This window comes from Raphanus sativus, chromosome 8, assembly GCF_000801105.2.
Source record: "Raphanus sativus cultivar WK10039 chromosome 8, ASM80110v3, whole genome shotgun sequence".
In the NCBI taxonomy this organism is placed as follows: Eukaryota; Viridiplantae; Streptophyta; class Magnoliopsida; order Brassicales; family Brassicaceae; genus Raphanus; species Raphanus sativus.
Genome location: NC_079518.1, coordinates 1419188 through 1446545, shown reverse-complemented (window position 1 = coordinate 1446545; position 27358 = coordinate 1419188). Strand labels below are relative to the sequence as shown.

General features: G+C 37.1%; 5 protein-coding genes and 2 pseudogenes across 5 annotated transcripts; 4 read left to right on the top strand and 3 right to left on the bottom strand.

The window, feature by feature from the left end:
* The window catches only part of LOC130498757 (serine/threonine-protein kinase haspin homolog), a 4785-nt pseudogene extending 3378 nt beyond the window's left edge, over positions 1–1407 (bottom strand).
* Positions 1408–6087: 4680 nt separating this feature from the next.
* LOC108821595 (uncharacterized) lies at positions 6088–7214 on the top strand. The gene has a single exon (XM_018594598.2). It carries the CDS (start codon positions 6184–6186, stop codon positions 6826–6828), a length of 645 nt encoding a protein of 214 aa, XP_018450100.2. The 5' UTR covers positions 6088–6183; the 3' UTR covers positions 6829–7214.
* Positions 7215–7640: 426 nt separating this feature from the next.
* Positions 7641–8606, top strand: LOC108821553 (uncharacterized). The gene has a single exon (XM_018594558.2). It carries the CDS (start codon positions 7769–7771, stop codon positions 8474–8476), a length of 708 nt encoding a protein of 235 aa, XP_018450060.1. The 5' UTR covers positions 7641–7768; the 3' UTR covers positions 8477–8606.
* Positions 8607–8765: 159 nt separating this feature from the next.
* LOC108821552 (PLASMODESMATA CALLOSE-BINDING PROTEIN 4) lies at positions 8766–10376 on the bottom strand. Its single transcript, XM_018594557.2, has 3 exons — positions 9722–10376; positions 9483–9633; positions 8766–9399 (listed from the first exon to the last, which is right to left on the bottom strand). Exons 1-3 carry the CDS (start codon positions 10281–10283, stop codon positions 9192–9194), a joined length of 921 nt encoding a protein of 306 aa, XP_018450059.1. The 5' UTR covers positions 10284–10376; the 3' UTR covers positions 8766–9191.
* Positions 10377–10958: 582 nt separating this feature from the next.
* Positions 10959–14989, bottom strand: LOC108819472 (serine/threonine-protein kinase haspin homolog). The gene is made up of 15 exons (XM_018592512.2): positions 14890–14989; positions 14677–14800; positions 14500–14580; positions 14206–14293; positions 13457–14070; positions 13145–13268; positions 12699–12808; positions 12478–12586; positions 12285–12377; positions 12145–12206; positions 11920–12050; positions 11757–11827; positions 11628–11680; positions 11460–11526; positions 10959–11375 (listed from the first exon to the last, which is right to left on the bottom strand). The coding sequence occupies exons 1-15, from the start codon at positions 14900–14902 to the stop codon at positions 11250–11252; spliced, it is 1866 nt and encodes a 621-aa protein (XP_018448014.1). The 5' UTR covers positions 14903–14989; the 3' UTR covers positions 10959–11249.
* A 4827-nt stretch (positions 14990–19816) lies between these two features.
* LOC108821689 (probable disease resistance protein At1g61300) lies at positions 19817–22625 on the top strand. Its single transcript, XM_056991952.1, has 2 exons — positions 19817–22445; positions 22529–22625. Exon 1 carries the CDS (start codon positions 19876–19878, stop codon positions 22423–22425), a length of 2550 nt encoding a protein of 849 aa, XP_056847932.1. The 5' UTR covers positions 19817–19875; the 3' UTR covers positions 22426–22445; positions 22529–22625.
* A 1618-nt stretch (positions 22626–24243) lies between these two features.
* On the top strand, positions 24244–27344 carry LOC108822498 (putative disease resistance protein At4g10780; annotated as a pseudogene).
* Positions 27345–27358: the final 14 nt, after the last annotated feature.

Below are 27358 nucleotides of genomic sequence, written 5' to 3'. Positions count from 1 at the left end.
CCCGGTCAAGCTTGGTTTAAGGCTCAGAATTGTCTCTTCATAATCTGGTAGTAAGCTCCTGATTTTAGTGGCATCCCATTCTGTCGTTGTTGGCACAAAGAGGTCTGCAACTTTCAGGCTCTGGTGTGATTCATTCGGTGGACCCATTGGTCTTTTTTGACCTGTCAAACTCAACCAAGGATCGTCCCATATATTAATCGAGGCTCCATCACCAACTACCCAACCTAGATTCTCCAGCAATAGATCTCTTCCCATTAATATGCTTCTCCACCCGTGCGACATTGCTGATGATCCCGTAGCATGTAGAATGTTACTATCTTGGCAATATTTCCCAAACAGGACCTTTCCTAGTAAACTTTCTGGGTTTTGGAGAAGTCTCCATCCAATCTTGGCCAGTAGAGCAACATTGAAGTTCTGGAAATCCCGTAGCCCCAAGCCTCCAATAGCTTTTGGTTTTGCCATACTGTCCCAGCTCACCCACGCCATTTTCTTGTCGGTTTCGTTATGATCCCACCAGTACCGAGTTACGGCTGATTGTATCCGTTTGCAGAGAGAGACCGGCATCGCAAAGCTTGACATGGAGTAGGACGGGATTGCGGATAGTACGCTTTGGAGCATGACGAGCTTCCCCGCTGCCGAGAGGTACCTGTTTTTCCACCCTCTTGCCTTCTGTTTTATGCGGTCAACAATAGATGAGAAAAGGTCTCGTTTGCGGCGGCCAAAGAGTTCGGGAAGCCCCAAGTACTTCCCGGTTCCGCCCTCTTTCTCAATTAGCAGTTCACCTTTGATCATTGTTTTCAAGCTTGCTGGCGCTTTCCTAGAGAAGGTGATGGCAGACTTATCCTTGTTAATACACTGACCCGACGCTTCTTCGTATTTGCCCAGAATGGTTTTGAGAGAAGCACAATTCTCCTTATCAGCTTGGAGGAAGAACATTGTGTCGTCCGCAAAGAAGAGATGGGTGATTCGAGGACATCCTCTAGCAACCCGTAGGCCTTGAAGCAAGCCTTCTTCTTGCGCTCTGATACATAATCCCGAGAGGACTTCACTACACATGATGAATATGTAGGGAGAAAGAGGATCGCCTTGGCGAAGGCCTCTGCTCGGTACTACCTTCCCTCTAGGCAAGCCGTTAATGAGGAAGGAGTATGTAACAGAAGAGATACAATGCATTATGCATCTAATCAAATCCCGGTGGAATCCCAGCCGGTTCAGAACTAGAGAGACGAACTCCCATTCCAGGCGGTCGTAAGCCTTGCTCATGTCAGTCTTCACTGCCATAGCACATCGCTGCTCAGCTTTTGATGTTTTCAGGTAGTGGAGGACCTCATGTGTGATAAGGATGTTATCTCCAATGGCTCTCCCCGGGACAAATGCGGATTGATTCTCGGATATTAATTTGTCCATCAGGGGCTGCAGAATATATCGAACCAAAGCTGTCAGCCTGTCAGAAGATACTTCGAATTAAACAATTCACCAAATGATTGATTACAAGAAACGCATATAATATATGGAAAGACTTTGCAATTGCAGCGAGTTTCTTTTTAATCATACTCAATAAACTAACAGTCTATTGTCAATCAACACGTTCTTGGAGTATTTCATGGAAAATAAAACATTATGTTAACTTCGCTATATCATATTAGCGTCCCCTAAAAAATGGAACATATTCGATTAGGATTATGCATTATAGAGACCTATCATTTGATTATCATTTATCATGATTATAAGACAATCATATGCTTATATATCTGCCGCAGCCCTTCCATTATATGCAAACCATATCAAAATTCAGATTATTTAGGCGTTGGTTTTGATTTGATTAGGAGCATGCATCTTTATTCGTTGTTTTCAAACTTTCAGCATTATACGTCTTTTTATCATATGATTTACACAAGACATAATTTATATCCCATCATAATTAAATATATTTAGAGGTGGCTTTTTGTCAAGCAGACGTGTTTATAATATAATATGTTGAATATTTATACTTTCGCATACTTTTTTGAACACTTTTTTAAAAGTAATACAGAACAATTTCTTGTTTCTTATTATACGAACCCTTGTTTTGGTGGAGAAAGATTTAAACACCTCCAACAGAATTTTTTTGGGGAAAGTATATTCACCAATAAAAATTAAAAAATCCGAAGATAAGAAAAAGAACCAAAACATAAGAGTTTGTATCTCAAACAAGATACTTTGAGAAATTGTTTAGATACCAAAAAAACACATGTCATGTTTTTGATTGTTAATTTTATTGTAAGAATTAAAACTTAAATACAATAATAACATATATAAAAGATCAATCTTGTACTAATCAACTGAGCATTCCCACCATTAAAGTTGCTCTAATAGTTTGCATGAGATGATCGTATGCACTAGAATAGAAGTTTTTTACATTATAGCTACTATCACACTAAAGGAAAAAAAAACATATACGAGAGAACATATGAGCTGTTGTCGCAACTCAACAACCCTCCTCAATCACTCCTCTCACTTTTTTTTTTAAATTGTTCAAAAGCTAATTATTATCACTGTAATTTCCGTTCGTTTTAGCCCTAAGGTGATTTGATAGTATCTCTAAGTACAGAAGTGAATGAGGATTACGTCATATGGTCGTTGTCATTGTCACAACTCACGTATAAAATTTTCGCCGACACAAAAAGCAAGGAGAAGGCTCTACAGTCTACACGTCTATTAGATTCTCGTTTTTTATAAAATTTTTAGCAAACAAATATATGATTCGACGTCACTTTTAGTCTCGATGAACGGTGGCACTTAGCAACCAAAATGAAACTAATTAATGCTTAACAATCGGAAAGCAAGTTTGGTTCAGTTAGAATACTTGGTGTTGGCATGCACAGTGTAATTTGTAATCTACATTGCATTACTAATGCATTTGTTTATTACTCTAGATTCTCTTGATCAAGCAAATATTTATAGAAAAGGTCCTTATCTGAAATTAAAAGCGGTTCCACAATAAATTAAAAAGGCCAGAACTCGAAAGTGATTGTGTCGTCTAAGATAATTTTTCTTCCGCCAGTTAAAATGATATTTTGGAATGTGATTAAATATGATATCCGGGGCCATTCGTAAGTGTCTGACAAATTATGAAAGTAAGTGTAAGTAAATAAATTGTAAAAATCAGGGGACATAGCATGACGATAGCAAAACCTAATTATACTATTGATTTTCAAAGCTCCTAATTAATTTATATACATGATACATCAATGATCAATGTATGTTACGTTGAAGTGTTAGTGTTTTACTGTGTACGATATATATATATAGTTTCTATAATTAGAAGAGGTAGACCAAAGTCTAGATTAACCATTATAACCACCAATTATATTTCGTAATGACTAACGAAAATATGCATCCAATAGAGGTTTGTGAAAGTGCACAATATTTAATCAAGTACTTCTACAGCGAATCAACGATGTTGATGGAAGATTTATCGATAATTTTTTCTAATTTATTAATTGGACATGGAGAAAGGGACCTATTAGAAAGTTGATTACATTTTAGATTAAGAGGATGAAGTCACAGAGAAAGAGAGAGGGGTCCCACTGAGAAGTGACCTTAATTGTATACCATCTTAATTGGCCCGTTTAGCATTAATCCTATCATCAAGGAAACATTAGCACATGCATGCACTTATACTAAGGACCCTTTTATTATTTTATGTTTGAATAATTTTATTAAAGTTTATCCGAAGTCTCCAGTAATTTATAGGGTTTATTCAGGGAATAACCAAAAAAAAAAACTAGATTTTTAGAGAGAAAATAGAGAGATAGGAAGATAAAAGGAGAAAGAAGGTGAGATTTTAGTTAGAGAGTAAAATTTTTTTTAAGCTACTGAATGCAAATTCCTTTATTTTACTTAAGATTTATTTTTGTATCTTATGGTGCTAAAAATAATTTTAAATTAATGGCTCATAATAATTATATTTATTCAAGACTTCGATTTCAGGTCACATTGTTAATTACTCTTGATTTAGCTTGGCATCCATCATTTTCCGATTAGTATCGGTGCGGATTTAATGAATTCATATATATATTCTAGTTGAGCTCTGACTCATGAATTACGTATAGATCGAGTTAATTTCTCATATTAAAAAGAAGTATCATGGGATAGTATTTATTTTGATGATACAAATAATACTATACTTTTCCAAAGTATTCATTTAGTTGATAATGCAGTTTCTAGTGCAAAGTATTCGTGTAAAATATACAGCGGCGAACAAAGACTCTAACCCTGTGCTTGTGTAATCTTATAGTACTATACGTTTACTAGTTGATCGCCTGATGTGCTTTTCTCAATATTATGATATTGTACGTTTTGTGATTCGTGGTGGAGAAAAATATCAAACTTAGAAAAGAAGGCAAACACCATTTCAAGTTTGATCAAACAATTTTTATTAAAAAAAAAGTTTGATTAAACAAGAGAATCAAAAGAGAGATTGTATGGTTGATTTCCCCTCTGATATGGCCCAATCTAATCGGTAAGACATGAGAGAAGACACAATCATAGATTATCTTGATATATTAGTGTGGCCAAAAGCAAAAAAATGATGTTTAACTTTTCTTTTGATTTGCGACACTAACACCATTTCCTTCTCTTTCAAGTTTCCTTATATTAGTAAGAATAAAACTTAGCTTCACCCCCTAAGGTGAATCTCTACATTCACCCACTAATAGGAATTAGTTAATTAAGATTTGATATCTCTTAAAAAAGGAAACCAACTAATAAGAATTTAATGAAATAAAATTATGTTTTTAGATAAATAAAAAATAGTAGCAATTATCAAAAAAATATAACTTTTTAATATTAATAAATCCGTCAGAAAATACTAAACCCTAAACCCTAAATACTAAACCCTAAACCTTAAATTCTAAATACTAAACCATTGGGAAAAGTTTGAACCCTTGGATAAATCCTATACCCTAAACCCTTAAATTTAAACCAAACTTTAAATTATAAACTAAATCCTAATTTCTAAACCCTAAATCATAACCCCTGATAATAAACCCTAAATCCTAAATTCCAAAATGGTTTATGGTTTAAGATTAAAGGTTTATGATTTAATATTTTCAAAGAGTTTAGGGTTTAGGGGTTCGTGTTTAGAATTTAGGGTTTAATATTATGGTTTATGATTGCGGGTTTAGGGTTTAGGGTTTAAGATTAACGATTTAGGGTATAAGATTTGCCCAAGGGTTCAGGCTTTCCTCAAGGGTTTAGGATTTAGTATTTATAATTTAAGGTTTAGGGTTTAGTATTTAGGGTTTAGTATTTTTGACGGATTTATCAATATTAAAAAGTTATATTTTTGTATAATTGCTACTATTTTTGATTTATCTAAAAATATAATTTTATTTCATTAAATTTTTATTACTTGGTTTCCTTTTTTTAAAGATATCAAATCTCAAGTAACTAATTGCTATTGGTGGGTGAATGTAGAGGTTCACCTTAGGAGGTGAAGCTAAGTTTTGTTCTATTAGTAATCCTTTTTACTTCATTTGTCTCCCTATATGCTCCACGTGTCTATTTCCTATTGCTTGTTGTAACTCATTGGTTAACTTAATTAGTTATAGCTGTCTTAATCCACCTGCACTAGAAGATATCGGTAGAACCTAGTGAAAGTCAAAAACTCTTTTTGTAGCCTCTTTTTGCAAAAGACCACATTTCTCAGTATCTAAGCTTCTGTTAGTTATTATTGTGTATAGTCAACTGTAAAAAAAGCCTCACCAAATTAAACGATGGCAGATTCATTGAAAACTTGTCGCACTATGAAGTATATATGGTGAAAATATGTAAGCTAGAGACTGGATTAGTCGCACTGAACTCGATACTGCGTCAAGCTTTAAACAAGATTAAGACATGTCCTAAGGTGAGAAAGTACCTTTTAAGTTTTAACATTAAGCCTTTGCTGGCTGTGTAGCATTAGGTAAGGGGTTTGGGAGGGTTTAGTGGAGGTTTATTTTGAGTTTAATTTTCTCTCGTAAATTAGAATTATAATAAGCCCAACAGATAAACAATTATACGGCCCAATATGTTGAGCCCATTATGATCTCCTTTAAATAAATCGAATAATCTTTTCTTCTTCGTCAAGCAAGACTCAAAACCTTTCTTCCTCCCGCTTGAGTAAACTCCTAATCTTTCCCCGAATCGCTGACAGACACTATGAACCTTCCGTCGTCGACGCCGACTTCGGCGACGGCTGTTTCAGCGGCGAGCTCCACCGAGGTATGCCAAGAGTGCGGAAGCCAAGATTCATGGGTCATACACCCAGCACGTCTCCGCGGCGCCCTCAGCTTCTTCTGCACGCACTGCCTCCTCCGCAACCATCCGAAGTCGTTTTGCCCCTCATGCTTAGCCGTCTACGACCCTTCCCCTCCGCGTCACTACCAACGCGTCCCTTGCTCCGACTGCGGCTCCTACACCCACATCGAATGCGCCGGCGACGCGACCTCTCCTCCTTACCTCTGTCCTCCTTGCCGGAACCCTACCTCCTTCTCCTTCTTCCGTCCGCTCGTCGGAGCCGACGGCGTCCACCGCATGGATAAACCCCTCTCCGAGGCCTTCTTGTGCGCCGCCAAGATCTCCGCTTTGTCCATGAAGAGGGCCGTGGTTGTAGCTAAGTTGGAAGCTGAACTTAAGGGGAGAGAGTGTGTGGCTGCGAAGAAGAGAGCGCGTGAGGCTCTTGAGGATGTGCTCAAGATCGACGAGAAGGAAAGGGCGGCTACTCCGAAGGTTAATGAAGCCTCCGGTGATCAAGAACAGAAACCAAAACAGAGTCTTGGCTCGGGGGAACTCAAGAAACAGTAGCCTGCAGTGCAAGTTAAGCAAGAAAAGTGCATAGATATGATATAAAGTTGTTGAAGCCTTTCGTCTAAAGAAGCAGATTCTGATTTAGAGTTCAATGTAGAGTATGCAAGTGATCTCATTTACTCTTTTTTTTCAGTTTCTTGTTTGTTCGTTTACTATGTGTATAGGAATCTTATGAACGATCAAGTGTTGAATACTAAACTAAGTTCTTAGTCATGTGTATCTGTGTCTGGCAAAGCTTACAATCTGGTGATGGATTTGGGATCATGAGTGTTGTGATGTTATTCGTGGTTAAGAACACATGATTTCTTAGTGCATTGATCAAAATAGTAATGGATGTGATCACGTATGACACTAGGCTTAGAATAGTGTCTTTTAAGGCCTTTGCTTCTATAGCAGTGAACTCAACTTCTTCACGTTCTCAGCACATAGAAACTACCAGATATAATTTGATCCACAATAAGATGGCTGAAACGATAAAAGGATATATCAATTAAATGTATATGAAAATAATAAATGTAATAGTCTACGTGGCTTTCTAGAATTCAAACGATCCATAAAAATACAATATACTTTGCCGCGCGATCCAGCCAAAGTCGAAGCAAAACATTTGCTTGTGTTCCTAGCAATGATGACGATGGAGACTAGTGGGTAGGTTTATATTCATTTTAACATTAAGCCTTCACTGGCTGTGTAACAAACATTAGGGGTTTGGGAGGGTTTAGTGGATATTTTGGGTTGATTTTGAATTTTATTCTCTTGTAAATTAGAATTATAAGCCCAATAGACAAACAGTTATACGGCTCAATAAATTGAGCCCATTATGCTCTCCTTAAATAAATCGAATAATCATTTCTTCTTCATCAAGCAAGACTCAAAACCCTTTCTTCCTCCCGCTTGAGTAAAACCCTAATCTATCCCCGAATCGCTGACAGACACTATGAACCTTCCGCCGTCAACGACGACTTCGGATACGGCTGACTCATCTTCCCACTCCACCGAGAGATGCGACTGTTGCGGCAGCCAAGACTCATGGGTCATACACCCAGCGCGTCTCCGCGGCATCTTCCGCTTCTTCTGCACGCACTGCATCCTCCGCAGCCATCCGGCGTCGTTTTGCCCCACCTGCTTAGCCTTCTACGATAATTCTCCGCCTCATCACTCTCGCCGTGTCTCTTGCTCTGACTGCGACTCCTATACTCACATCCAATGCGCCGGAGACGACTACGCAAGTTCCCCTTATTACCTCTGTCCTCCTTGCAGAGACCCTATCTCCTTCTCCTTCTTCCGTCCTTCCGTCGACGCCAACGGAGTTCGCTGCTTGGATGAGTCCCTCTCCGAAGCTTTCACATGCGCCTGCGAGATCGCTGTTTTTTCTATGAGCAGGGCTGTATACTTCGCTAAAAAGGAAGCTGAACGGAAGGGGAAAAAAGAGTCTGCCGTGGAGAAGAAGATAGCGCGTGAGGATCTTGAGTATTTCGTTAAGCTCTACGAGAAGGCGAGGTCGGATATTGAAAAGCTTGAAGAAGCCTCCTTTGAGCTCTCCGGCGGTGATCAAGAGCAGAAACCGAAACAGAGTGTTTCATCGAATAGCGATTTGAATGTGATAGAGAGCTCGGACCAACTTAAGAGAAACAGAACCTTGTAGTGCAAGTTAAGCAGGAAGAATAGTGTAGGTGATCTTATTTATTTATTTATTTATTTTCAGTTTCTTGTTGGTTCGTTTACTGTGTTTAGGAAGCTTTTGAAAACTATCAAGTGTTGAATCCTAACTAAGTTCTTCCTCCTATGTATCTGTTTCTGACAAAAGCCTATAACATCGTCTGTAGTAATGGATGCGACACGTATAACGAAATAGTGTCTCTAAGGCCTTGCTTCTATAGCAGTGAACTCATGTTTCAAGCTCTTCACGTTCCCAACACATAGCTTATAAGAACTGCAGTATAATAGCCATGATGAGGATTATGTAAGAAGGCATTTGAGGCTAACAATAGTAGTTCTTCTATAAGAGTGAACTCAATTCTCAAACTCTTTCTCTTTCTCCACGTGGCTTTTTATTTTTCAAATGATAAAAAATACAATTGAATTTTGCCGCGCGATCGTCCAACCGTACCAAGTAGCAGTTGTTGTCTCCATGTCGATGCTAATATTAGTTGACTTCTCTTGGCGTTGAATTAGAGAAGAAATCATTTAGATCATATTAAAGTAGATAGACCAGTATCCTACAGTGTATGAGCGTTGAACCAAACAAATTTATAATGTCTTACATTCCTAGTTTCTTCTTAGTACGATGCTCTAGATGAGCTTCAACTTGCGCATAACTATGTAATAAAACTAATCCAACTCCTATATATATTCTATTTCTAATGAAATAGCATTGCTTGAAGAATCAATGTTACCACCATAGTGTAACCAAAGTGAATCTGCAAGTTGGTAGAGTCTGATGGTGTTGGATTGTTCCCATTAGGTGAACCATCAAACCCGTAAACCGCTGAACCTCCTGAGGATGGATTGGGTAGAGTGTTTGATGAAGGATTCGCCGGGTTAAAAACAGCTGGTGGAGTTCCAACCCTAAGAGTTACATTTTCAGTTAGGAAACTCTGCAGAGGGTTTCTGACAAAAGCAAGAGAGTTGAAAGAAATGTTTTTTATTACCCTATTGTCACGCCTCCTGTTGGTGTTATAGGTGTTGATGTGACAGGAGGCTGGTTAACTGTTTGTGTGGATGGAGTTGGTGTTGTTGTTCCTACTGGAGTTGACGTTGTTGATGAACCAGAACCTGTCTGGTAAATGCAAGAACCAGTACCTGTTTCGTAACAAACATTCAAAGCTAAGTCAAGCAAGAAAGAAACAAAAAAGCAGAGTATATAAACTCTGTTTTTTTTCTCACTTACTTGGGTTGGTGCTAACTACTGAGGCTGCACCGCCAAAATCACAGCTTTGTGGAGAAGGATTCTTCTGGTAATAGCTGTTGAAGGCAAATGAAGCATGATTCTGAAGACTGATAGGCGAATAACAGCTGCCTCCTTGCTGTATCTGAGAGCAATCCGCTTTACCGATCCCGCAGGCATAGTCAAGAGCCAACTGGAGTGAGGTTTGGGAGGCTCCAGGCTTTGCCACGCACCAGCTTTGTCCTGAAACCGATGGAGAATTTGAGGAAACAGGCGGTGGAATCACAGGAACCGTCCCTGAGGGTTGTGTTGGAGGGTACTGAGCCACTGGGTTGGTCACTGGTGGTGTGAGTGTAGGAGGGACTACTGTGACTGGAGGGTTAATAGGAAGTGCTGGAGCTGGATTTGTGGGCGTTATGGTCACCGGAGGGAATGTAGTAGCAGGCGGTGTAGTTGTAGGGTTTGTAGGGAAGACAGTTGGTGGGTTTATGACATCATGAGTTGTTGAGGAACAGAGTGGGACGAGAGAAAGAAACAAGAAGAAGTAACTCTGTTTCTCCATCATTGCTTGAAGTTGTTTTTGTTTTCTTCTCTTCTTTCTTGGGGTTTATAAGGAGAACAAAAGCTTTAAGATTCTTCATGAGAAAATTAGAGGAGAAAAAGAGAGATGAAGCTGACTGTACTTAACATGCAAGTGACTAAGTAAGAAAAAAATAAAGAGAAAAAGATGTTTGCTTTGCTATGAAGTCTTTTGGATTTGGCCACTGACTAATCTCATCTGTATCCTTTTTATTTTCTTATATTTTGTACAAAGATATAACCTTTTGCTAAAGAAAGAAAAACCCATTTTTGTCAGACCCGTTTCAGACACAAGCATATGCATAAAGTTCTGCAAAAGTTTTCAAGAAAGAAGCTGCAAATTGGTATAAATATATATATTTTTCTCTTATCCAAAAAAGGAGAAAAAGGAAGAGATTAAGATCATGAAATTAATTAACCCAATGGTTGATCTCTGCTTAGCTCAGCAAAACCCACAAAGATTTAAAAGAAACCTTCAAAGCGGAAAGTGATTGGAAAAAAAGCAGAGAAGGTAAAGCTCTGTTAGCTGTTTTCATGGATTAGTTTATTGTCCTAATGCTAAAGCAAATTTCTCATTTATCCTCTACACGTTTGAATATTGTTCTTTGTTCTTTAGATAAGAAGATCTATTCATGCAAGTAGGGACAACCCATGTGGAATGGTAGATCTTGATACTTTCTTCTAAAAAGACTGCATGGGATCAAAAGCATGTGTACAGACAAAAGCAACAATTAAACTATTGTCACATACAAAAGTTTTAGTAGTTCTTGTATTCATCTGAATCTGAATAGATGGAAATCAAGATTGAGATAATAGATCCCTTGATAAACAACTTCATAAGGAAGATCATGAAATAAGAGCTAATACACTGTTGATTTTAGTGGTTAGGCAAAAGACTTGCAATAAAGAGAGTGAGATTCTGGTTACTCACTTGTGGGTTTTATTACACTCTTTATGATATTTGGTCCATCAACATATCTGAGAAGAAAGGATCTGAAAGAGCCTCTTTAGCTGATTTATACTTCTCCATCCGCTTCTTCAGTGACCTCAATTCTCTTTCATCTTTCGAAGACCGCTCCTAGAACATTGACGCAAAGGAGTATCAATATTGCTTTTCTAACAGCTAATAACCAATAACCAGTTATGTGTCCTGCAAACTTACGAATGACTTCTTGGTCAGTAAGAGATCCACCAGGTAGATTAACCAGAGAACGTTTGTTCGAGCAAAGCTGTTGTTAGAAAGAATAAGAAACAAACCATAGCATACAAAAATTAGCAAATTATTTAAAGCACCCTTCAATTTAGCAAATACAAAAGTTATAACACTTACTGGCCTTCCCAGCTATCTTTGGTAACTGCCTTCATCTTTCTGTAAGTTTCCGACTGCAATATGACAATTATTAAAGCATAAATAAACATAGCTCCTTCAAGTAACTAAAAGCTTCATTACATTCCTTACCTGTTTATCTCCTTTTGGTCCTTTGAAAAGGTATGGATCAGCAGTAAGGTCCAGAAACAGTATCTTTTCACCTGATATTAGCACCATGTACATTGGTAGTTGAGCATTAGATGGGACCTTATGGTTTACATTATATCACAGTATTGATAAACCAGAAACTCACCTGTGTTGATTCTTGAAAGAGTAAAGTCGATTATGGATATCTGTACTCCAAAAGTTTTGATGAAAACTTGTTTCCCTTCGACAATAAAAGGCAGAGTACTCGAGTTATTACGACTTAGAAGAATGTTTCCCCTGAAAAATAAACAAGATCAGGCGAGAGAACACAGTACTAAGTAGTATACTAAACCCATATAGTAAAATATACCAAATTAAAGACTAGGCTTACCAGTGCAGATCTCGGTGCTCGAACTCAAAAGCAGCTTCAGCAACAGCCAGGCCAGCAGTGACCTTACATGTGAAACGCATGCTATTAACCAACAACCGTTTACTCAATTTCTGTTACAAGAAACAGAGTCTATAGCTTACCTGAACCAATAAGCTCCGTGCTTCATCAAAATTCAAAAGAACGAAGCTTTCAAGGTCTTTGCCACCATGTTCCAGAACAAACATGACATAGCACTGGAAGCAAAAACCAGACGGCAAAATGTTATAGAAATGTTTTTTCTACCATATAATAAACAGACCTTTCTGAAATCTAATGAAGTGAAAAGAAACTGACTTGTTTCTCCGGAAAATCTGGGTGATCATTCTCAGAGCCATTTTTTGCATCCCAATCTTCCCATGCTTTTACCAGTATAGGGTCATACGGACCTTGGCACACTTTTATACTGCAACAACAATATTATGAGCACAGGTTTGTGAAATCATGCACAAAAGTTCGGAAGAAGATTATAACAGAAAGTCACATCTCCAGCTTATTTAGGTACTGAGATGACGTACTCTTGAGTTCTTATGAACGTCGGGCACAGATTCTGAGCTTCAGTCTCACGTTCTCTAAGTTGATTAAGAGTCAAAGAGAGTATCACCTCCTCAAGCAGTTCGTCAGCTCTCTGCAACAAATAAACATATAATAAGATGTCATGTATTACACATATAGTATTTACTTCCATTTTGCTGTAAGTATTTGCATAATATTAACCCTTCCATAACTCGTTGTCATAACAGCTGGTGTGAAAAAATGCAGGCCTTTCTTTCACCATCTATGCATTACTTTTGAGATGATTAACATATCTATACATTATAACGATGTGTTCTTCTCTATATAGAATTAACTAAAGTTGCAGTCACTGCCCTCTTCAATATTTCCTCACATGCTAAAAATGATCCTTTCACTAACTAGAAATTGTATCACTGAGAGCAAAAAGAAGGTAGGTAAGAAAAAATACCTTCTGTATTTCTCCATTAACAGTGAAGTCTCCATCAATTGGAACTATTTTGCAGACACTAGGACCAGCCCTAAACGCCTCCCCATATGTACCTTCACCAATCTTGACAATGCTTTCTGGTTCACTGCAAGATAGAATCATGATTTTAAGTAGCTCAAATTTAACACAACGAGATCAGAACAAGTATATCGCATTTCTCAACCAGGGTTTACCAAAGAGTCAACCAAAGTGCAGAACACTCCTAAAAGAAACAGTGTAACACTAGACAAACACCAAGTGCAAGAACATAAAAGATCATATTTACGTCCATACCAGAATTTGGAGAATACTTCCATGAAGTTTGAAGGTTGCATCTGTCCACAGGCGGACAATAGATCAAGAAATGGCTTCTCGTAATCTGGATGAGGGGATACCAGATCAGACGTCAAAGACAGTCGTTTCAGCTCATCTTCAAGGTCGATTTCTTCCGTCTTTATCTTTACAACAGACACATCTTCGAAGTCAATTTCCTCTGTCTTGATCTCTCTGACAGGCACATCTTCGGCATCTAAGCTGTCACCAGCACTCTGGATGAGCCGGAAAACTAAACTGTTGCTAGCAGAAGGATTTTCTGGGGTTCCTAGAGCCAATGCATCAAAGGCATCATCATCAAGTATTGGCTCTAAGCGCGAGGTTGAGTTTGAGGTTTCAAGTATCTTAGAGAGTGTGCTTGAAGGACCACAAGGACGATTTAACTTCTTCGAGATCAGCCATTTCTCTAATCTTGTGGCCAGATGTGGCACTTCTGCAACAACTTGTTCCCCGTCGATCCATGTACTAGAGTTCTTGGTCTTGGGAGATGGACTCTCTTCCACAAGCTCAAAAGCATCAACCTCATGAAAATACTCCTTTTCTTTCTGCAAGTCTGGAGCTTTCACAGCTTTTCCCTGAGAGATCACAACATAATGCGTTTATAAAGTTCACATTCTGACCGTCTTCTAGGAGACAATGAGAATGTAATGTTAAGAGAACACTAGGCTTCGTATAAAAATCACATAACTTAGTGAAACAACTAAGATTACCTTTGGAATAGCAGGCTTCTTTCTCCTAACTGGTTTCTTCTGAGGCTGATTGTTGACAAAAGCGCCAACTGCTATACTCTCCCTCCCTCTGCCACAGTTATCAAGCTTTTCATCAGTCTACTCTTAAAAAAAAATTTGTTGGTACTTCCTTGACATTTCAACACACAGATGGTGTGCACTAATTTCATAGCTTGAAAATAATGCTCAGACGACATAAAAACAATAAAAAGATTAGATTTTTAGTAGCAACGGTAAGAATCAGAACCAAAATTAGGGTAACGCTCAGAATATAACCTGGTGGAAAGGGAACGAGTCCAGCTATCTCTCTTGGGTCCGTTGATGAAACTAGTACGAGCCCCTTTCACTGACCAGACTCTGTTTCTCAGACACACATCGAAATTAAAACATTGTCAGATACAGAGACAAAATAACAACGAAAGGAAGTTCTTCCTTTTTTTTTTGCAAAATTACAAATTTTCGGCTGCTGAAGGCTTCTCAAGCTTCTTCCTTCTCTGATAAACCTCGACTTGAGGTACATCTCTGAACCCATCTCCGTCTTCTTCCTCGGATCTAGTTATTTCAGACCAAAGATCAACTGACCACAAAACACCAACCGTTATAAATAATTTCAATCAGAAACCCAAAACCAAAACGAAGTTAAACATCGGAAATCGATCTATTCACCTCTCTGTCCCATCTCCGAACCTTCTGAGCGCAACGCCAACTAAGAGACAGATTTTTGAGTTTTGAACTAAAGTTTCTGGACCGGGAAGGCGGGAGAAATTCGTAGGTTTAATTTGGACTCTTAATTGGGCCTCTGAATAAAATAAGCCCAATATTGGTTTATCTATTCTGGTACAATATCGTCCGGTTTGAATTAATTTTTCGTATAACCAAATTGAACTTTTGTTCATATTTTCAAAACCGGGTTTCTAACCAAATTATATTCCTTGGTTCTTATTAAACTCTTTCGTAGTTGATTCACAACTCAAAATCTAAGCATGAATAAATGCTAATAGTTTCATATTTATTATTAGTCAATGTTCTTTTACTTAAACCATAATCCAAACTTTCTGCTAAATATGTTTCTTTCCTCTTCCTTGTCGTGTAATGATCGGACAGTTAAAACATCTTCCACCTCACGGGAATGCAGTGTGTATCGTATATGTACTCTTGATCCCAAAAACGAGGAGAAGAAATCAGATCGTATACAGCTCTCGAAGAACAGAGAATAAGTCACACCAGCAAAGATCCGTATTTTCTAGTCCAATGGTTCATGATACCTAGATTAATAAAAAAAATGTTCCTTAATGAATACTTTGATTATTACAAGCTGAAATATAAGCCACTAACAATAATAATACCAAGGTCAATATTAATATATCCAAAGTGAAAGGATTGCCACATCACTAATAGTAATATGGTATTGCCCAAGTGACCATATCACCACCGATGTGGGATATATTAATAGAGAGAGGTTGAAGACAATTGACCTAGATGCAGATAATGAAGAATGGTTGGGAGGATTTGAGTGGGAAGATGAAGCAACTGAAGACTAGGTGGATCCATCCGTATCAGCTAAAACACAAAAGCATATAGCATGGTTGTCAGTGTTTGTCTTACATCCTTCACATCATGCTTTCATATTTTAGAGTAAATGGGAGGAGAATAAATAAGTGAAAAGAGTGGAAAAGTTAAAATGGAAGAGAGAAGAAAATGGAGTAAATGGAAGAAAAAGATAAGTAAAATAAGTTTTACTCATAATTTGTATACTAGTGCAACATTTTCCTCTATCGCAATAAAAATGAGTGGAAATAAAGAAAAATGTTTTCACCAGATTGGTAATTTATGAGAGTAATTAGGAGTACCTAAGTTTTTCACTCAAATATTTACTCTAAAAGTACATTTTAATCAAAGTCTAGATCTAAAGAATCCAAAAGGCAGAAGGTACAACTTTCAAAGAACATAGAATAAGCCACACCAGCAAAGATCTGGGTATTTTCCTAAAGAATATTCTGATTATTAAACTTTCAAACATAAGCCACTAGCATTCTAGCAATAATTATGCTAAGAACAATTTTAATTTGTAAGTTATTAATTTGTTGGCGTCTTTAATTGATTGACAAGGACAGTTATATAATTGAATAAGACCTAAAAAGACTTATCTTTTTAATAAAAAAAAGAGAATTTGCATCTCATATACAAGAATTATGTCAATATTAGCAATGTAGGTTTTCACAGGAAAAGCCTAGGCATGGAAGTGGGCCTGCTTGGGTCTGGGGTGAATCAATTACAACACTGCCCTCCACTCTATATAATATGCATATAATCAACAAATATTATAACACCATCAGGACCATAGATTAGATAGTTAACTTCAAATACAGCGGTAATATGAATTGTTAGATGGCTATAAGAGCTTAAAAATAATTTTAACAACCCAAAAAATTAGACAATTTAAACCCAAACTACAAACATTAAAGACTCAAAAAAAATTCTAAACCCTAAAAACGAAAATTTTAAACCCTAAACCAATGCCAAATTCATAAAATAATTAAGTATAAACCTTTAACCCTAAACTCAAATCATAACCATAAACACTAAACCCTAAATCCAAATCATAAAATTATTCTTAAGCTCCTATAGTCGTCTAACAATTCATATTACCGATATATTTGAAGTTAACCATCTAATCTATGGTCATGATTTAATAATCGTCTAATAGAATCGATGTTGGAACACGTTTGATTTTACTAACCATTATTCTGGTTGCTTATAACAAATCCTAAGCTATAAATCATCCCAAAATATAAATTTAAAACTAAACCCTAAAACCTCAGCAGCAAAGATTAAACCCCTAAATCATCAACCCAAGCACAAACAAATCAGTTCTGATCTCTAAATGCAACCGCTTAACGATAAATACTAGATCCCTAAACCCAAATCTGTTTAGAATTTATGATTTGGGTTAGGGTTTAGGGATTATGATTTGGGTTTAGAGATTATGATTTGGGTTTTGTGTTTATGGTTTATTATATAGGTTTAATAAACCATACAAATTTAGGGATTATGATTTGGGTTTTGAGTTTATGGTTTATTATATAGGTTTAGCCGACTATCATAGAAAATATCCATACAAGTTGTTAGTAAGCCGACTATCTTAGAAAATATCCATACAAGTTGTTAGTTATATATCTATCTAAATCTTATAACTAAGCTTATATTTGTGGAGGCGTCAAGGTTCCTGGCATGTCCCGCGTTGATACCAGTACTTCGGTTCTCTTTGCCGTCTTCACCGAAATCAATTTCAGAGTTGAGAGAGCAATCTTCGTGAACAACTTCAGTCAAAGCAGGTACAACTTCCATCATGACTAACTGCAATTCCTGAACGAATCCATGGAATGCAATTGTGTTCTGTGAGAGCGCTACCTCGTCCTTCTCCTTTATGCTACTTATAAGCATCTCAAATGATAGGCGACCCCAAGGATATGCGAAAAACTCATCAAGATCTTTTATCCTCTCCGCATGGACGGGCGAGATTTTCGGTATGGGTTAATCAATAAGTGGATAACATTTCATCTATCCTTGTTAAAGAATTTATTAACCGTCTAATAGGGTTTACTGTTTAGAATTAATGATTTCGGTTAGGATTAATGATTTCGGTTTGGGTTTAGGATTTATGATTAATGATTTCGGTTTGGGTTTAGGGTTTAGAATTAATGATTTTGGTTTGGGTTTAGGGTTTATGATTAATTATTTCGGTTTGGGTTTAGGATTTAGAATTAATGATTTCGGTTTGTCAAATACTAACATATAAACCACCACAAAAGATAAATTAATCATTAACTCTAAACCCTAAACCCAAACCGAAATCACTAACTCTAAACCCTAAACCCAAACCCAAATCATTAATTCTAAACCCTAAACCCAAACCGAAATCATTAATTCTAAACCCTAAACCCAAACCGAAATCATTAATCCTAAACCCAAAATCCCTAAACCCAAACACATGTCTTATATACTAAAACCAAGTCTAACTGGATAACATTTTATTTAACCGGATAACTCTGTATTTATCCTATTTGAAGTATTCATTAACCGTCTAATTGTAGTCTGGAGAATATAAAATGTTATCCAGTTAGACTTGGTTTTAGTATATAAGACATGTGTTTGGGTTTAGGATTAATGATTTCGGTTTGGGTTTAGGGTTTAGAGTTAATGATTTTGGTTTGGGTTTAGGGTTTAGAGTTAATGATTTCGGTTTGGGTTTAGGGTTTAGAGTTAATGATTTCGTTTGGATTTAGGGTTTAGAATTAATGATTTCGGTTTGGGTTTAGGGTTTAGAGTTAATGATTTATGTTTGGGTTTAGGGTTTAGAGTTAATGATTTCGGTTTGTCAAATACTAACATATAAACCACCACAAAAGATAAATTAATTATTAATCCTAAACCCTAAACCCAAACCAAAATCATTAACTCTAAACCCTAAATCCAAACCGAACTCATTAATCATAAACCCAAAATCCCTAAACCCAAACACATATCTTATATACTAAACCAAGTCTAACTGGATAACATTGTATCTAACCGGATAACTGTGTATTAATCTAGTTGAAATATTCATTAACCGTCTAATTAGAGTAATATATTAGTGAGTTGTTAAATATCTAGCTAACATGTCTGTAAAACTAAACACTTGTTAAATGTTCAACAAGTAGTGGTTTGGTTAGCTAAAATGATTTCTTACCTATTATAACCGTCTAACGGGTTCATATTATAGCTTTATATGAAATTAACCATATAACATATGGTTCTTGACCCTGCCAAAACCTACATTTCAAATTTGAGTCTTTATTGTTTGTAGTTTGGGGTTTAGATTGCCTAATTTTTTGGGTTGCTAAAATTTTTCTTAAGCTCCTATAGCCGTCTAACAATTCATATTACCGCTCTATTTGAAGTTAACCATCTAATCTACGGTCCTGATGATGTTGTAGTATGGATTGAGAGTGAAGGGTAACATCGTAATTGATTCACCACATACCCAAACAGGCCCAATTCCATCCCTAGATTTTTTCTCTGTTGCAAATTTCTGTATAATTTTAGTATATACACCTAATTGACTCTAAAAAAAAAGACCTAAAAAGAGTCATCCTTAAGTTGTTGGCGTCTTAATTGACCGATAACAGGTCCCATATATTATACATATGAATAAGACCTAGAAAAAGTCATCCTTATTTGTTCGCGTCCTTAATTGATTAACAAGGACTTATTATTATAAGACCAAGCCTGCTTGCTACTTTAATATTAGAGCATCAGCAGCGATCAATTTCTCTAGCCACGTTTCTCAGCATATATATACATTAATATTGTAAGACAAACCAATTACCTGAACTAAGTTTAATGTTTCAAAATTTGTTCTATACAGACCTGTAGAACATCTCTCATAAAAGGCATGAAATTTTTTTCATGAGGGATACATTTCCTCTTTTCTCTCTTTCTTACTTTTCAGTTTTATAATAACTTTTTACAGAGATACCGGTTACACAATGTTGCCATGCTCTTAGTTGCTCTACGTTCTTGAGTTTCAACGAGTGGAGTGGTTGGGGTTTCTTCTTTTCATTTTGATCTCCTCTTTCTTTTTTTTTTTCTTTTTTTTTCTACCGGAGCACGATGGGTAACGTTACAAGCGCACTTTCAAGAGGATTTCAAGCTGCAAAAAATTTCAAGTACATTCTCGAACTGGAAGATCATCTCGAGTCTTTGCAAGAAGTTGCGCTACTCCTCGAAGCAGAGAAGGTTGTTTTGCAGAGCGAACTAGGTTTGCGAGTGGAAGAAAAATTCAAGGTATGGATTTCTGAAGTCGAAGCCATCGAACCAAAGGTCGCTAAACTGCTTGAAGATAGGACTGCAGAAATCGAAAGACTGTCTATGTGCGGGTGCTGCTCCAGCAACTTCTTTTTAACCAACCGTTATGGTAAAGATGTATTCGAAACGTTGGAGAAAGCACAAAGAGTTCTGTCGTCAAAACCTTCTGGCGAGGTGGCTAGGATGGATCCTAGTATAGAAGAGAGAGCCACAGTCGGTTTAGAGAATATGCTTGAAGCTACATGGAGCCGTCTCATGGAGAAGGAAGTTGGAATCTTGGGTCTCTACGGTATGGGTGGTATAGGGAAAACCACACTTCTCAAACAAGTCAACGAGAAGTTACTCGAGGAAAAAAATGAGTTTGAGGTCGTGATATTCGTAGTGGCGTCACAAAACCTACAGGTTGGAAAGATCCAAAATGAGATAGGTGAAAGACTATGCACCTGTGGCATGTCACATGAGTGGGAGAAAAAAACTCAAAAGGAGAAAGCCTCTAGTATATATGATGTTCTTACAAGGAGAAGATTCGTTCTGTTATTAGATGACGTATGGAGGAAAGTGGATTTAGAAGAAGAGATTGGGATTCCATTACCCACACCAGAAAATGGAAGCAAGGTTGTCTTTACCACTCGCTCGAAATACGTTTGTGAGCGTATGGGACCTCATGACTTGGAAGTCAAGAAACTAGATCCCGAGAATGCATGGGAACTATTCCGACAGAAAGTGGGAGGTAGGACAGTAGACAATGATCCAAAGATCCTCGAGCTGGCAGGAAAAGTTTGTGAAAAATGTAAAGGCATACCCCTAGCACTCAACGTTATTGGGGAAACAATGTCATACCAAACGTCCGTACGCCGGTGGCAGCGTGCGATTGTTGATCTGGATTCAAATGCGGCCAATTATCCAGAAGTTAAAGACGAGATTCTTAAAATTCTCAAGGTTAGCTATGATGGTCTTGGGGAGGCGGAACAACAATGTTTCCAGTACTGTGCTTTATTTCCAGAAGATGATGAAATTAATAAAGACATGTTGGTCGAGTACTGGATACATGAAGGGATCATAAATGAAGGTGGAGATAGAGAAATGGCAGCTTTCAACAAGGGCTCTTGGGTAATCAATATCCTCCTTGGTGCATGTCTGTTGATGCCTACTGGCACTTCAGATTCTGTAAAAATGCATGATGTGACTCGCGAAATGGCTCTTTGGGCTGCGTCTAATTTTGGGGAAGAGGAAGAGAACTTTATCGTCAAGGCAGGTGCTGGACTGCAACAGATGCCTGAGGTTAGGAACTGGAACGCGGTGAGAAGGATGTCACTTGCCAATAATGAGATTCAGAACATCTCTATCTCCCCCGATTGTCCTAACCTTACCACATTGTTGTTAAAAGACAACAATCTGGTGAACATCTCAGGTGAATTTTTTCTATCGATGCCTAAGTTAATGGTTTTGGATCTATCTTCCAATCAAAATCTAACCAAGCTGCCAGAAGAGGTTTCAAACTTGGTGAGCTTGAGATATCTTGACTTATCAGGAACAAGTCTAGAGAACTTGCCTGTAGGATTGGGAAAGTTGATCCAGCTGAGATACCTTAATTTGACCGGCGTACGAACTCTTCAAAGCTTTAGTGTGATATCGAGTTTGGTAAATATAGAAATGCTATTGTTAGATGATACTACTTTAGTAAGTCTGGAGTTGATAGAGGATATCAAGTTACTTGAAAAATTGAAAAGTTTAGGGGTAAGTATCAGTGATTTGGTTGTTTTAGAACGTCTTTTAAGTATCCCCAAATTGGCTAGATGTATCGAAAATATATCTCTGGAGGGAGTTGTATCAAAAGACGGTCCGTTGCAGTTAGAGAAGGCTATGGGTAACCTTCGCTATATCGGGATTGAAAGATGTATCATCTCTGATATAATGGAGCACAAGAGATATGGACGCAGCAGTACATGCTTCGAAAACCTAGTCTTTGTCAATTTTTATGAAGTCAGTGGTGTACAGGATTTGTCGTGGTTGTTGTTTGCTCCGAATCTTTCATTTCTATCCGTAAAGGGACCATCACGGGAGTTGCAAGAAATTGTAAGTAGAGAAAAGGTCTCTGGTATACTAAACGAGGAATCGAGAATTGCACCCTTTGGAAAACTACAATCGATTATTTTACTCAACTTGGAGGAACTGAAGAGTATCTACTGGGAACGGTTGGAACTTCCAAGACTAAAGAGCATGGATATAGCATACTGTCCAAAGCTGAAAAGGCTTCCATTAAGCAAGGAGAGGGCTTACAACTTTGACCTACATGAATACGGTGAAGAATGGTTCGGAGGACTTGAGTGGGAAGATGAAGCTACTGAAGACTAGGTGGATCCATCCTTAATCAGGTAAAACAAAAACGCATATATAATATGGTTGTCAGTGTTTATATCTTACATTTCTCACTTCGCATCTGCTTTGATATTCTCAGGTCGCTCTCAAATAGACAAGCAAGTGCACAACTTCAGAGACAACCCATTTCTTGAGTAGCAACTGTTTGTATTCAGCTCCTATAATTGTATTTGTATTTTCTTGTTTCATGTTATTATTGTTTGAATTTGGTGTGAAACTTGTATGCGCCTTGGGTGTTCTTAATTAGGCCTCAAATCCAATTTAAAGCCTTATAAACAAGCCCATGTTTGTTTTATCTAATTTATATATCCGTACAGACGGTGCTTTCTCAAATCATTGGTTGCAAATGATTTTCGTATAAAGGCTTTTTGAATTGGTTGGTTGAACTTTCTCTTTCATTTAGAGGAACAAAGACTAGACCACCTCTTTGGTAACTGAATCACAGTTGAAATATTTAATAAATACTAATAATATTGGTTAGTCAATGTTTTAAACTCAAATCATCATCCAAACTTTCTGCTCTATATGTTTATTTTCCTCATACACGTACATGCAGATGATGTTTCATGTGATGCAATAAAATGTAGTTATCATGTATTAATACAAATATAGAGAAAAGAGCCCAATTGAGTTAAAAAGTAAGCTATAACCAGATGGGATTATATAATGTAACAATTCAGATGCTTAAAGTTCATGTAAATTATGCCCTTTTTTTTGCTAACAATTCAGATGCTTAAAGTTCATGTAAGTTTGGACGGATTATATTTAACGAAAAAATGTAAGAACTTTGATTTAAAAAGAATTTTTTATTTAAGTCAAAATATATAGTGAATAAGCTAATGTTGTGATAGAAAAAGATCCTAAAATGAATTTTGGTTCCTTGATTGTATTAATTATTTTACTATTTGAGAGAGAAATAAATATATGGCAAAATTTTTAAAAAAATTAGGAAAATATTAGCAAAAATTTAATTAAAAAACGAAATGATAACAAAAAAAAATTAGAAGAGGCCGAAAAATACATAATATGTGTCATAAAAATTAATATGATAACTACATATATAATTTCACAAATATTTATGAATTATTTTTACATCAAATTTATAAAAATATTATAACATTCTATACATAATATATTATTTTCATACAATAATTTTTAAAACCACTCACTTGGCCAGTAGGAAAGCGCTTCTCAGGGTGACGAGGTTTCATATGAATAACATCATAACCGAAGCTTAGCCAATAAGCATCAATGGCTTTTCTCAGACTATCCCACAAATTGACTTAATCAGACATTGTTGATCACTAAAAATTAGAATTAAGAAAACTTTGAGAGATAAAAGAAAGACAATGGAACAATGATCAGAGAACACAAACACATTATATACATAACACATTCACTTGTAAGTTATTGAGAAGGATGCAGATGCATCAAATTAGTTTATTTTTTGTTATAAAATTTTGTAGCTTTTACTTTAGATTTTATTGCTGTAAAATTATTTAAAAGTTTTCAAAATTCTAAATATAAAAATTAGAAAATTGATTTGTAAAGCCAATATATTTCTTTTAAAATTTTTGGATGTAGTTTTAGATTTTCTTAATGAAACATGATTGGTAATAAGATTGGCAGTAAAATAAATTATAAAAGCTGTTAGAAACACTAGTAGCATTTGCCAATCGTCCCAAAAAGTCATGAATTCGTTGGCGTCTTTAATTGGTTGACAAGGACAAGTTTATATTATACGAACAAGACCAAAGCCTGCTTGCTACTTAAGTTTCTGGACGTTCTTATAGAGATAGAAACCTAAGTTAGATAAGGATAACCTCCACCCCTCAATATGGAAGTTATCCTATCTCCTTATCTCTATAGTTCTTGAGTTTCAACGAGTGCTTGGTATTCTTCTTCTTCTTTCCATTTTGATCTTCTCTTGCGCTTTTTTTCTATTGAAACACGATGGGGAACGTACTTTCAAACGGCTTTCAAGCTGCAACAAGTTTTTTTCTTGAAAAGGCCAAGTGTATACTCGAAGTGGAAGATAATATTGAGGCTTTGCAAGAGGTTGAGCCAAACCTCAAAGCAGTGAAGGATGACTTGCAGAACCAGATTGAGTTGGAAGAACGAAAAGGTTTGCGAGTGCTAGAAGAAGTTAAGGTATGGCTTTCAAAAGTCGAAGCCATCCAACCAAAGGTCACTAAACTGCTTGAAGATAGGACTTCAGAAATCGAAAGATTGTCTATGGGCGGGTACTGCTCCACAAACTTCCTTTTAACCTATAGTTATGGTAAAAATGTATTTGAAACGTTGGAGAGAGTACGAAGTATTTTGTCCTCGAAACCTTCTGGCGAGGTGGTGGCTAGGAGGGTTCTTCCACCTGGTATAGAGGATATAACCACTCAACGCACAGTCGGTTTAGAGAAGATGTTTGATGCTACATGGAGCCGTCTCATGGAGAAGGACGTTGGAATATTGGGTATTTACGGTATGGGAGGAATAGGGAAGACCACACTTCTCAAACAAATCAATAAGAAGTTACTTGAGAAAAAAGATGAGTTTGGGTCGTGATATTTGTAGTGGTGTCTCAAAACCTACAAGTTGAAAATATCCAAAAAGAGATCAGTGAAATACTAGGCCTCTTTGACGAGGAGTGGGAAAAAAACACTCAAAAAGAGAAAACCTCTCGTATATATGGTGCTCTTACAAGGAAAAGATTCGTTATGTTATTAGATGACATATGGAGGAAAGTGGATTTAGAGGAGATTGGGATTCCATTACCCTCACCAGAAAATGGAAGCAAGGTTGTCTTTACCACTCGCTCGAAATACGTTTGTGGGCGTATGGGACCTGATGACTTGGAAGTCAAGCATCTAGACCCAGAGAATGCTTGGGAACTATTCCGACAGAAAGTGAGAGGTGCAACACTAGACAATGATCCAAAGATCCTAGAGCTAGCAAGAAAAGTTTGTGAAAAATGTAAAGGCTTACCCCTAGCACTCAACGTTATTGGGGAAACAATGGCATTCAAAACGTCAGTACGCGAGTGGCAGTGCGCCATTGATGATCTAAATTCAAATGCGGATGATTATCCAGAAGTTAAAGACGAGATTCTTAAAATTCTCAAGCTTAGCTATGATGATCTTAAGGACGAGACAGTACAGCAATGTTTCCAGTACTGTGTTTTATTTCCAGGAGATTTCTTTATTTATAAAGACATGATGGTCGAGTACTGGATATCCGAAGGGATCATAAATGGAGGTGGGGATAGAGAAAGAGCTATCAACCATGGTCATAGGATATTCGGTAAACTCGTTAATGCATGTCTATTGATGCCTGTTGACACTTCAGAGTATGTAACAATGCATGATGTGATTCGCCAAATGGCTCTTTGGGTTGCGTCTAATTGTGGAGAAAAGGAAGAGAAAGTTATCGTCAAGATAGGTGCTGGACTGCAACAGATGCCTGAGGTTAGGGACTGGAATGCGGTGAGGAGGATGTCACTGTCAAATAATAAGATTCAGAACATCTCCATCTCCCCCGAGTGTCCTAATCTTACCACATTGTTGTTAAGAAACAACAATCTGGAGAACATCTCAGGTGAATTTTTTCTATCGATGCCTAATTTGGTGACTTTGAATCTATCTTACAACATAAATCTAACCAAGCTGCCAGAAGAAGTTTCGAACTTAGTGAGCTTGCGATTTCTTGAGTTAACAAAGACACGTCTAAAGAACTTGCCTGCAGGATTAGGAAAGTTGATCCAGCTGAGATACCTTTCTTTGTCATGCGTACAAACTCGTCCAAGCCTCAGTGTGATATCAAGTTTGGTAAATATAGAAATGCTATTGTTAATTAAAACTACTTATCTAAGTCTGGAGTTGATAGAGGATATCAAGTTAATGAAGAATTTGAAAGGCTTGGGGGTAAGTATCAATGATGTGGTTGTTTTAGAACGTCTTTTAAGTATCCCCAAGTTGGCTAGCTGTATCGAACATATATCTCTGGATCAAATTGTAGCAAAAGACGGTGCGTTGCAGTTTGTAACGGCTATGGCTAGCCTTCGCTCTATCGTGATACAAGCATGTATCATCTCTGATATAATGGAGCATACGAGATATGGATTCAGAAGTGCAAGTCCCATTTGCTTCCAAAACCTCTTCCTTGTCGAAATAACTGGCGTCAGTGGTATACAGGATTTGTCGTGGTTGTTGTTTGCTCCGAAACTTGCATTTCTAACCGTAAAGGGGCCATCACCGGAGTTGCAAGAAATTGTAAGCAGAGAAAAGGTCTCTGGTTTACTAAACGAGGGGTCGAGTATTGTACCCTTTCGAAAAATACAATCGATTCACTTAGAATATTTGGAGGAACTGAAGAGTATCTACTGGGAAAGGTTGGAATTGCCAAGTCTAAAGCGCATGTCTATAAGACACTGTCAAAAGCTGGAAAAGCTTCCATTAAGCAAGGAGAGGGCATACAACTTTAACCTACATAAAGAGGATGAAGAATGGTTCGACGGTCTTGAGTGGGAAGATGAAGCTACTGAAGACTAGGTGGATCCATCCATAATCTGGTAAAAACGAAAAGCATATAACATATGTTGTCAGTGTTTTATATCTTACGTACAACCCTCACACTTCACCATCTGCTTTGATATTCTCAGGTCGCTCTCAAATTGACATACAACTCCGCAGCTTCTGAGACAACCCCATATTCTTCAGCTTTCCTGTAATTCGTATTTTCTTGTTTCATGTTATGATTGTTTTGAATTTGGTGTGAAGAAACTTGTATGCGCCTTGGGTGTTTTTTTTTTTCAATTTTACTTTCTGAAGTTCTATTGACGCGAGTGTGAGTGATACCTCAAAATACTTTATACCAAAAATAAATAAACTTGTTATGTGGTGTAGTGTATGATGTG